This window comes from Gopherus flavomarginatus, chromosome 14, assembly GCF_025201925.1.
Source record: "Gopherus flavomarginatus isolate rGopFla2 chromosome 14, rGopFla2.mat.asm, whole genome shotgun sequence".
Taxonomy (NCBI): Eukaryota; Metazoa; Chordata; order Testudines; family Testudinidae; genus Gopherus; species Gopherus flavomarginatus.
In genome coordinates, this window is record NC_066630.1 from 4,960,202 (window position 1) to 4,972,355 (window position 12,154).

The 12,154-nt window shown below is 53.4% G+C and overlaps 1 protein-coding gene across 6 annotated transcripts in view; it reads right to left on the reverse strand.

Annotated features, from left to right (window-relative positions):
- Positions 1–6,776: 6,776 nt before the first annotated feature.
- ZC3H18 (zinc finger CCCH-type containing 18) overlaps positions 6,777–12,154 on the reverse strand; it is a 67,762-nt gene continuing 62,384 nt past the window's right edge. For all 6 annotated transcript variants that reach the window (XM_050922599.1, XM_050922597.1, XM_050922598.1 and 3 more), the window contains 3 exons: positions 12,011–12,107; positions 10,184–10,280; positions 6,777–7,723 (listed from right to left, as the gene is read on the reverse strand). In XM_050922599.1, coding sequence (XP_050778556.1) covers positions 7,519–7,723; positions 10,184–10,280; positions 12,011–12,107 — 399 coding nt within the window. In that variant the 3' untranslated portion in view covers positions 6,777–7,518. The remainder of the gene's footprint in view (positions 7,724–10,183; positions 10,281–12,010; positions 12,108–12,154) is intronic.

Here is a 12,154-nt window from a genome sequence, read left to right on the forward strand (position 1 = left end):
GGAGCAGTGGGAAGACCGAGTGGCTTGGAGCAGGTGATGCAGGCTGGGGAGCGTCTTCTCTCCCTTCTCTCTGCTGTGGCTCTCCCTAGGCCGGCTGCTCCTGCCCTCAGGGGTGGTAGGTGCAGTGATAGTGGCCAGGTCTCTTGCTGCCTGAGTTTATATAGTGACCCGTGGAGGTGATGTACACACACTTGGAAACTCCAAACTCTCAGCCTCGCTTCCTCCTCCCATTTTACCTCAGCTACTTCCTCTTGGGCTGGAGCAGGATAGCAGCTAATTGAGTGTAAGAGTCTTTTCCTTTATTCTGCAATCTGTTAATCATTGGCTCAGCACCTTAGGGGCGAGGTGGCCCAGGACAGGCTGCTGGGGTAACGGGGGAAGTCCTTTTTACAGGCTGTCACCTCAGTGCTATTCCCCACATGTGGCTCTTTCACTTCCCTTTGGCGCTTGACCCAGGGACCATGCATTTGATTTGGGAGGCAGAGGAAGATACACCCCTGCTGAGCTCGCGGGGTGTGTGTGTGTGTGTCCCAGGGTTCATTTCCCCCCTTGGCTTTGGAGGCCACCACTTGGGTCTAGCTGTCTGACTCTCCGCTAGGGCTGGTGGGCACGCAGAGCAGAGGGGTCTGGGTTTGGGTTTGTGTGGGTGGGTGCCTGGTTGGGTGGCACATTTGCCTCAAGGATGAGATGATGCAGGATCTGCTCTTCTTACAACTTTCCAGGAAGAGACCTGCTCGAGGGGAACCCACTTGGCATTACAAAGGCAGCAATAACCCGTCTGCATCAGGCCTGCCTGTTCATGCCCATCTGTGACCCGTCCCTGGGGCAACACTCTCAGCCGCTCGGTAGGTGTCAGAGTTGGCAAAGGGAGCCAGTCAGCTAATGCCGCAGTACAGGCCTCATCCGGGACGCTCAAAGCGCTGCACAGATGGGGAAACTGAGGCACGGAGCAGTAACTTGTCCAAGGTCACGTGGAAAGTTAGTGGCAGAGGCTCGGCAGCCGCCAAGACCCAAGGTGGGACAAAGACCCAACATGCAGGAAGGGTCAAAATCCTTACAGGACTGGCGGATCCAGGCTGCTGCTAACCTGAACCTCGCATTGCTGCAGTCGGGCATGCATGGTGAGGATGCCAGGCTGCCCCCATGACAGAGGCTGTTGAAAGCGCGTGGGGAGGTCAACTTGCCCCTCTGCGGGTGGCTGGCCACGCGAGAGACGAGGCGGGAGTAGAGCGCTGCCGCACACCTCAAAGGAGCCCTTAACCCATGGCTGGACCAGGCCTCATCTCTTCAGAGAAGCCCCATCCCCAAAGATAATGCATTGAGGCCTGACCATGTGGCCGAGGTGGTGATGAACACATGTGGCCTGGCTGATCTAGGGGGCTCTTGTGCAGCACCGGGCGATGCTGGAGAGATGGGGTGCGTCCCCGCCCCCCCAGCACAGCTGTGGAAGGGTTAACATGCAGCCCAGCCACTACTGGGTGAAACGTTAACCCGCAAAGCAGGCGCTGAACTTTCGGCTGGAGGATCACGGATTCCCTGCAAACTGGCCTTACCAGGCATTGTTGACAGCTGGCTCCTTGCTACCGTGCGCTGGAGTCACTCTCTCACTGCGGCTGTCACATGCTCCCGCCCGCTTGGCCCTGGTTTGAGGGAAAACCCACCACGCTGCATTGCAGCTCGCTGGGCCATGCTGGACTGAGGGAAAACCCCGGCATGACAACTGCAGCTCACTGGGACCGGCCCCGAAGTCACCGACGGCTGGGAGGCGAGCTGGCCTGCAGCCTCGCTGAGTGGCTGAGCCCAGCCTCCTGCTCGGTGACGAGGCGGTACTCGGCAGGAGCCCCAAGGCCATGTGCTACCCGGAGACTGGGGCTGGGCAGGTACCAGCCCAGCACCCATGGGTTCAGACAGGGAGGGAGCAGTCCCTTGCTCTGGTGCCCACCAGGGCCACGCGCTGCCAGGGGAGATGCAGATCTCTCTGGCAGTGGCAGGTTTGTTCAGCGCAGGCCTGGGGCTCTCTGTGCACCCCTGCGTGTTTGACTGCTGGTCTGTCCCGCTCTGGGCAGGCAAGGGGCCAGGGCTGCATATTGAACTGCAGCATTCAGCATCAGGAGCAGTGAGGCATGACCCCTAGGTCCTCCCTTGGCACCTCCTAATGCCCCTCACGGGCTCCCCTCCGGGAAGCACCAACCCCCAGTTCCATGGCTGGAGGGGGGCCGGAGGGAGGCGGCAGCGCTAGCTAGGTGAAGGCGCGGGCAGTCACCCTTCTGTCCTTGTCCTCCCTCAACCCCATTTCTCAAACCCTAAATTCTCTGGGGCCAAGTCTGCAGCTTGGTTTGTACTGCCCCCTCCCCAGCAGATGTGTCCCTATGACTCTTCTCCTATCCCCGAGCTGGGCTGAGAGAGCCAGACTATCTCCAGCCCCTAAGCAGAGATGAGAGCCAGCCCCTGGCATTGCAGAAGATGCCCCCACCCCCTTCTGCTGGGGAAACAGCCTAGGAGCCATTGCAAAGCGCTGCCCAGCACCTTCATGGCCACTGCTCCTTGCAGAGACTCTCTGGGAGCCTCTGACTGCTGTTCCCCCCGACTGCGTTGCAGGTTTCCCCTTCCCACCGCCCCCTTCCATTCCCCTAGGGCCAGGGGCAGCTGCTTGATACCGAATGGAGTCTGTGCTTCCCACAGAGTTGCCAGCCCTGGCTGCCAGCAGGGAAGGGGCCTGCGCCTGGTTTCTGCCCACTCAATGCTGCACATGCAGGTAAATTGTTTACAGGAACCCAGAAAGTAACTGCAGGGGCCTCAGCCTGGGAGAGAGGCAGCAGCTGGCCACAGGAGGGTACAGGGCATAAGCCCCAGCGCCTCCAGCTGGCAGCAGCGTCAGGCTCAGTGGGCAGAGAGCTGGCCCTTTGCCCCGTCCCAGGGGCACCGAGCCCGTCAGAGTGACCCGGAGGCCACGCACCCCTCATGTCGGAGCCGGCGATGACGTCCTGTAGCAAGAGCTGCCTTCCTTGGTGGCTGCTGAGCTTGGGAACTGAAGCAAGGCGAGAAATCCCAAGTTGGGTAAGACAGGAAAGGGCTGACAGGTGACACCTTTCGCCCACGCACATGTGAAAGGCCGGCCTGGGGGGAGCCTTGGGGGAGTGGGTTTGAGAGAGGTTGCAGGGGCGGGCGCTGAAGGGCCAGGGACCCACATACTGGGCATCTAGCAGGGCCTGCATCAGAGCAAACATTAAAACACAAGTCACTGCCTTGCCCCCCCACCTCGGGGCCAGTGGCAGACACACCTCCCCCGTCACGAGGCCCCAGCCCTCTGACAGGGCTCAGTGCAGGCATGAAATAAACGCAGCATGGAAAGAATGTGAAACTCGCCTTTGAGGCAGCCGCTAGCCCAGGGACTTCCTGGCTGACAAGCCCTGGTGCAGGAGGCTGGAGCCAGCCAATCCAGGCATTACATGTCAAATGCGGCCTGAAGGGGCACAGGGGAAGATAAGGGAGTTTTGTGGGCAGGAGAGGGGGGGCTCGGAGATTGGGATCTCACCTAATGTAGGAGCAGAGGGTTTCAAAGTCTTTCTGCTGCCGAGGAGCAAGGGCAAGGGGTGGAGAACCAGGCTGAGGCCACCCCATCGGCAGCTCTCTAACGGGGGCAGCACCACGTGGGCTGGTTTCTGAGCCATAGCTGGCCCTGGTTGTATTCACTCGCTGGGCGCAATGGAGACAAGGCTGAACCCTGGCTTTAAACTACTGCTGAGGCTACACCAAGGAGCAAGCGTCGTGGGAGAGACCCAGAAAGCGTTTGGCTCCACTAGGAGTTTCAGGCCTAGCGTCAGCAGACTCGGGCTGCTCAAACACGAGGCCTCTGGGCCAAGGGCCACCCCAGGGAGCTGGCCACTCCTGAACAGGGGGGTGGAGCTGCTCCGCTTTGTCCCAACCCCCTTTCAGAAGGCGATACCCAAACAAGCGTCTCCCATCTCTCTGGGGGAGGGGATTTGCTGCCCCCTCTGCTCTGTGAGCCTTGCTCCCACCAGTTCAGCGCAAAGGGCCCATATCTGCACTGCGACTAAGGGACTCACTAATCCAGAGAGGCTAGCAAACCTTCACCCGGCTGGCATGCAGCTGCTCACTTCTCTGCACTCTAGCAAAGCAACAGAGGGAGGGACAGCTCAGTGGTCCAAGCATTGGCCTGCTAAACTCAGGGTTGTGAGTTCAGTCCTTGAGGTGGCCACTTAGGGATCCATGGTAAAATCAGTACTTGGTCCTGCTAGTGAAGGCAGGAGGCTGGACTCAATGACCTTCAAGTTCTAGCAGATAGGTATATCTCCAGTTTTTTTTTTTTTATATATATATATATATTTTTAACACCAACTACTGCACCATTAACCTCCATGTCTTACCCCCATTAAATGCAATCTCGGGGAGACAGACTCTGCAGACCTGGAGTTCCAGCTCTGGGTGGAGGGTAGGGGCATTGATCTCTGTGCATTAGAAGAATGTGTGCTCATGTTTCTGAAATGCTGTGGGATCAAGGGCTAGAAAGCGTTACCTAGTATTATTGATGTGCGCACAGAATCAAGCTGACTTTGGGAACCTAATACAAAGTGATCCTTGTAGCTGGTCCCCTCGGAGGCTTAGCCAGGGGATAGGCTGGATTGCGATGCCTTCAGGAGGGGACAGATCCCAGGAGACAGGCAACAGCAAGCAAATGAAAATGAGCATCTTTAAACATCCTTAGTACTGACAGTGCCTCTAAAGTGCAGTGGCCACAGCAGAGCTATTTAGCAGCAATTTCATGCTGCTAAATCCTTACCAGGCCTTCCACTTGGGAATCTCAAGCCCAGTCATCCACCTTGTGCCGCCAGCGTGCTCAGTTTTGCAAAGAGCATATGGATTTGTGCTTAGCCCTTTTTAAACCAGCAGGTTCATGACCTCTAAATAAGTGGCCCTTGGACAGCTCACTGCTGACCCAAGCCAGACTGCTTCTGTCCCCAGGAGACGGGCAAGGTTTCAGCAGCTAATGTCTGTCAGAAATATGTACTCCCTGCCCTAGGTTAGGAAAGTCAAGGTAGACCAATGCTACGGGAAGGTTATGAATGTGGCAGTTGCTATGGGGAAGAGGTCACTGCTCCAATGAGTCCAGCGATGGCTGAAGATACAGGGAAAGGTGCAGCCCCGTGCCTTTAACACCGGTCACCGCCAGCTTCGGGAACATGCTCCCCTCCCAGTGGCATTACCAGCCAAGATACCCAAGCAGCAAATCAGGCCATTTCTTTTTGGCAAGGTCCACTTTTTGTTTTGGCCTTCAAACACCAAGGCAAAAATCTTTTTATCTGGCAGTGAATGAAACAAATCTAAGAGCAGCCAGTCAAACCTGAACTGCCAGCAGATTTTGGGAAGAGCCACTTGGGCTGTGACCATCTCCTCAGTCCAACCTAGGCAGAATGGCATCCCCAGACTCTCTAACATAGGGCCAGGGAAGACAGGAAAACAGAAGTTAATTCCAGAAGGCTGGGGTCTCCCCCCATCCCTCCATTAGTACAAGTGCTGTGCGCCAGGTGAAAGTGGCAGACATGCAGGAGACTCTCGCTTCCCAGCTGAAGGGCTATCCAGCAACTGAAATATTGCTCCTGGCCTGTGTTCTTTTGGGTCTGTTTGCTGCTGAGCTCGGAGTTTCATCTCACAATTAAACGTAGGTATCACTGTACTAGGGCCTTGGATTTAAACGCCCCTCACCCTCTGACTTGCCATTAGATCACAGCTCATCACCAGGGAGCCTAGTTTTCTGAGAGAACAATAAAATGAAACACTGAACTTTTGTAGAGAGGTATCAGTTCAATACCTTTTTACTGACGGTTATTGAAGCCTCCATTAGTTGACTCTCTGTATTAACCGAACCACCAGCCACCTGGGGCTGACATTGGCAGGCCTCGGGTGGTCAGCCCCACCCCTGTCAGAGCCGGGCAGCTGGTGGTTTGGTTAATACGTAAAACAGATAATGGAAGCTCGGGGAAATGGGGTTCTAGGGTACGTTTTTTCATAAAATGTAACGATAAAAAATTCTCTGTAAAAACGCAAATTCTGCCTTTTTCATTGGCAAATGCATTTCTAGAATCCCTGCTCGTCACTAGAAGTAGTGGTGGCTTCTCCCTTGTCTGACGTCCTTCACCCCTTCCTTGATCGTGCAGCAAACACCAATGATGCTAAGTTTGTGACATCAAATTCGCTCTCAAAGTAGTATAGCAGGGTCAGGACAGGAAGCACAATCTGATGGTTAAAGGACTGGCCAAAGCACCATGAGTTCTGGGATCCACTCAAAGCTCTACCACTGATTTGCTGTGTGAACGTGGGTATGTCACTTAGTGCCCGTGCCTCAGTTTCCCCATCTGAAAAATGGGGATAGTGCTACCTTCCTGATGGGAGTTCTGCAAAGGTTCAACAATACAGCTGATCTTCAATGGAAGTTCTGGCTGGAGCCCAGCATTTATAAAGCACTACGAGCCTCCAGGAACAGCTCGGGAGCACAAGATGTGCCAGCACTAGGACGTTAACGCTAACATTAAGCAGCAGCCCAGCCGTGGCAGGAGCTCACATTCAAGCAGCAATGCCAGTGTTGGAAGATTAAACGGCTGTGTCACTTGACCGCACTATACTACGTGGGGAAGTCAACCTGGCTGAAGAGCTTACAGACAGAGGGAAGAAATACTCAAAGAGCTGAGGGCAGGTGCCCAGAGACCACGGTGAGGGGTCCACGCTGGGATCGTTAAGTGAACGAAATAGATAGGAAGAACTGTTTATCAAAATACTTTATTTCAGGGAGACCCCTCAAAAAAAAGACCCTCCTCAGACAGACATCCCAACAATACCTTTGCTTTTTTTTTTTTTTTTTTTAAATCAACTAAAACAATCTGATGCTTAAAATAAAAGACAGGTCCTAGTTCCCAATCAGACTTTAGTCAAGAATATATATATATTTGTTTTGTTCCTGGGGGAGGGCGGGGCAGGGGAGAGAAGATGATGTTGCCAGTAGTTCACAGCGGTTTTCGGTTGTCTCGTTACACAGTATATAGAACTGCATTGCTGAAGACACTCAACACACAGCAAGGCTAACTAGAAGAATACAACTTATGGCTAGCAAAGAGGGGAGGGATGGTCAGAGAGAGAGACAGAAAGTGAAAGTATCCGACAGGGCTGGAATTTGGAGTCCTCTGTGCATAATTTACAGGGAAAACGTGGCGGTGTGGGCCTCCATCGCGGTGCCGGCTTGGTCTGTCTTGCATGGCTGATGCAGAGAGGGGATTATTCCCTGACTCTCCACCGTACAGGTTAGGAGCCAGAGTGAGTCGTCTCGTCTGTGGGATTTTTCAGATGACAAACTTTTTTTTTTTTTTTTTTTTTTTTAATTTTTAAAAAGAATTGCAGCCAAAATCAGACAGAACTGCAAAATCCAGAGTGGCCGCTTGTATACTATTTATAAAAACATAGAAGAGTCTCGAATCCAGGTGGAGACAGAGCTCTGCACACATTGGACTATACTTTCCCAGGGATTTTGGCTCGTTTACGAGCAATGGCGTCTTCCACGGCTTTCAGCTGCTTCAGAAGCTCCTCCCGCCGCGACAGCGTGCTGGACTTGCCTGATTTCGCACTCGCAGCTGTTGGGCCTGGCTCGGTTGCTTTGCCTGGTACACTTGTGACTTTGCTGGAACTCTTGGACTGGGGCGACAGCTGGCGTTTCCTGCAGGGTAGGGGAGAGAAAAAGCCAGAATGCGGTAAGAGGGGATTGATGGGTAACAGAGGGGGCTCCCCCCTCCTGCATGGGCAGCTCCGAGATCAAGTGGTTTTTGAACAGCAGCAGCGGTTAAATAGCATGGCACATTTTCCCAATGCTGCAGAAACATTAATGAAGCAATCAGGTTTTTGCTGGAGGAAGCTGCTCCACTGCTTTAACGGCTGGCTGAAACAAATGAGTTTTAGGATTCAAGTGGCAAGTACGGTGGAGTTTAAACCACTACCCTCATGACTTTTCCTGCAGCAGCAACCCAGGGGCCTAGGTCAGCACTCCAGCATGCTAGGAGCAGAGCATACACACAGGAAGACATGGTCCCTCCCCCAAGGAGTTTACAAGCTGCTTTGAGATAAGGGACAACAAATGACTGTACCAAACAAAAGGGGGGGGAGGAGGTGGGGGAAATCACATGGTTAAATACTGCACAGCTTGATGGCTCCACAGAATCCCCACGCTGAATGAACTCAGCTGCCTCACCTAACCATCCACACTGCTTGGCTTTTTCCAGGTGACCGGCAGAGGTGGAGTTCAAAGAGGCGAGTCACACTCTTTATGGACTGCACTCCACCTCCTTCCCTGCTCCCACCTATTCGGGGCCACAAAAATCCAGAGGAAACCCCCGGCCATTAGGCAAGGCAGTGATGACAGACAGAAGCCAGGAAATGCTGTCACTCATCCCACGCCCCCCCTTGCAGGGACTGACAAACAGTATATAGTCCTTGGAATTGCACAACGTGCACATGACTGCAGTGCCCAAGCTCAGCGGGTCACATGCCAAGGGTGCAATTTGAGCCTCGCCTCCCTCCTTCTGGCAGCTGTCCCGTGGGGTCACACTAGTGCCACTCAGACTGAGCCGCGACCGTTTGTGTAGCTGCGTCTGGCAATCTGACAGCAGCATGTCACATGAGTGGTAGGACTCACTACCCAGGTTACAGAGACAGGTTCGTAATCCTCCTTAAACTGAGCAACTCCTCACTTAAAGCCCTTTGATATTAATCCCTGGCAGGTGTTTCAAATGTGAACTGAAAAGCATTTAAAACCTCAAAGCCAAGTTCCGGAAGAGCTCTGCCTGACTGTCCTTTACTCCCTGGCCAGTCCCCGGGCTCAGGGCTCTTGTCGTTCCTTTGCCCAGCTGACAGTCTTACTAACCCATCAGGAAGAGGGTTAGGAGCTAGGATGCCAGCTCCAGACAAAGCAGGTACCAATGCTCAGCTTCGCCGTTACAGCTTAGAAAGAGAACCCCCTGGTCACAGCAGTCGCCGGTTAAGGAGGAAGGCTGGGCTTGTGGTTAATGCGCAGGACTGAGTTCTATTTCAGGCTCTGTCCCACTTGGCAAGCTTCAATTGTCCGGATCAGTGAAGACCCCCCCCTACCCACGGCACAGGAAGGCAAGGTGTGGGACAAGGCTGGCTGCATGTCCACAGAGATCTCTGAGGGAAGTGCTAGAGCAACGCAAAGCAGTGTTAACTGATCCTACCAGCATCGAGTTGGACAGAGGACATCTCAGCTGTACCAGGGCCAGCACTCCCTATTTCGCTGAGCAAGGCGTGGTCCTCACTAACTGAGGCAATGAGCCCCCTGGCACCACATCTCGGGTTCTGCTCTGCAACGAAGGTGGCATTTGCTCTGCACTGTTTCAGTTGAGGGAGTACAGGAAGGAGAACAAGCTGGCACCAGAGCCCAAAGCCTGGACAGGCGTAAATGGAATCGGGGTCATTCACTCTAACTCCAACCAGCAGCCACATCTTGGCAGCCTATTCTGTTCTTTAAGTGGCTCAGCTTGTGCAAAACTAGCCAAGAGACATGGAGCGGTGCACACTGGCCAGGAGAGATGAGAGGTCACAACCAGCACCTGTAGCTAGGACTGACCCCACAATGGGACAGTTGGCGCAGGGAGCCCACTGGTTTCCATGCAATCTGATTCCGCCATGCAAACTCCACTGGCTGCAGTTCACCCTGAAGTAGTTGTATATAGTTAAGATCTTCACTGCTAGAACTTTGCATTTCCAGAGCACCTTTTATCCAAGGATCTCAATGTGCACTACAAATAGCTTCCTTGAGAGGTTCGAATTAAACCCATTTCAGAGGCAGGGAAACTGAGCCACAGGGGTGAAGCAACTGGGGTCAGGGCAGTAGCAGAGAACTTCTTGCTTGTCAGTACTACCTAAAGCCACTCTATCGTCCAATTACATCCCCATCCTCCCAGGTTTCTTTAACAGACCATGAGTGAGGCTCTTGCTTCTCTCTATGGTGAGACTGCTAGAGAAGGGAAAGAGTGTTTCTCCCTCCATAGGTCTGAGGCCAAACAGCTCTTTCCCTAGCCATCAAGCCAAGGCTTTTGCTCTTCTGCAAACCATGCCAAGAGATAGCAAGTCACAGGCGGGAATTGATGCCAGGACAGGCACTGACCTGTCTGTCTGAGCAGGAGATGGTTTAGGGTTCTGGCCTCTCTGCCGATCTTGTTTGGGTGAAGAGATTCTCCCAGCCGGTTTCCTATCGCGAGGACCTATTGCAGAATATAAAGACAAAAGGTTTTAGCGCTCGCATGACCCACGGAGTGTTACCAAAGGGCACAGGACCGCTTTGCCATTTTAAACAGAGCCTCTCCCTACATGGGCTAGGCTGCATCAGGGAAAGGAAAGGTCCAGCTGCAACTCCGGCAGCTCTGCAAAGAGACACAGCACTTGTGAGGAATAAGAGTAACCTAGGAGCGTGTGATGCTCAAAGCTTTGCACTCTCGCCCTCCGCTGGGAACGGTAGCGAGTGCTATACCCTCTGCCTTCCAGACTGAGATCCTTCCATTGGCTCACAAGCCCCTGGGACATCTTTATGTTTGCCTGTGAACGGCACGCATGCCCACAGCGCTATATACAAATGAATCATGAGGAGAGGCGAAGCAACCCAGTTTTGTTGTACTCAGGCTGTACGTTCGGTGCATTCTGGCACTGGGAGGGTTAGAACAGCAGTGCCTATTAGCCTGACATTCCCACATACATCCAGCAATCCAAAACCTAAGCTAAAACGGCTATCTTTGCTTCACAGCTAGCTGAAGGCATGAATATCTGCGCTAGCTGCACTGTCTCACTGAGTCCTAGTGATCTTAAATCTAGCCAAATCCTCCAAGCCACCTTTGCAGTGGTGGAATGGGACAGGGTTATTAGCACTCTAAGGATTTTTGCTGGCTCCAAGCCACAGCCAACATAATACGCCTATAGTGAGAGCTCAAGGAAAATACCATCACGTGGCACAGCCTGCTTCTGTACAACACTCAGGGCAAAGCTGCAGCACCTCCACCATTGCCTGCTTCTTTGTTTTGCATTAGCAAGAGCCAAGGCTGAAAGAAAGCAGCATAATAGCTGGTTATCTGACAGTTTGCATCTACAGGGGCCCTAACCGCTATCAAGGTGCTAATGGACAAGTATACAAAGAGCAAGGTTGCAGTGCTAGCAAGTTACAAGAGACAAGAAAGAGACTGCAGCCCTGGTGTATTTTTATTACTGTCCCAGCCTAGATTTTGTCGCACACAAGTGGATGGAAGTGAGGGAAGTATCTGTGTCACAGGAATTAAGCGGGGTTAATACTATGTTCCAGCCCCTCAACCTTCTGTGCCCCCCTTTAAAGTGTGAGGCAACACCACGAGCGGGGAGAGAGCTGGAGACGCGGCGGTTTCTAAAACCTGCCGACTCAAACAGCCGCATCAGTGACAGGCAGTGAGCGGATGGCAGGCCCGTGTGCGATGAACGTTTCCCCAGGACTCCCGGGAGACTAAAGCACGGTACTCCATCCTTGGTCTTAACTGACAGGTAGGGGGGGATTTTACAGCTAGTAACTGAGGCAAGATAACTATCTTGCTGTAAAATCCGAAGCGGAGACCAGGCACTGATTGCCACAAGGTAGCTGGGGAGGCCAGCGCTATGCCTGCCCCCGGTGTTCCCCTCGCAGTAAATGACAGTTCCTACTCCCCACTATGTTCTGCCAGCGGGAGAGCATGGTGAACAGCCCTGTGTTTACTGGAGAAGACATAGCCCTGGTTTGGAAGGGGGTGTGCCAGCAGTTCATCTCCCAGCTACTGGAGGCAGAGGCACCAATCCCTTGGAATCTAACCTGCTGACAGCCCCATGACCAAATGACCTCCCCTAGCAGTATGGGGCAGCAATTTAACTGCTGCCCGCAGAGCTGCATTCAGGCCATGCCAGAGAGCATTTACCCTATCACTGCATCTCTCAGATTCCTCACCTCTGTCAGGTGACAGGTTAACCCGTTTGGCTGGAGGAGAGCCCTGTCTGTCTTTGTCTGCTGGCTCGTATCTTTTCCTGCTTCCTTTGTCAGCCGCCTGAAATGGAAGGAAATAGATGATAGATCCAGATACATATCTATCCC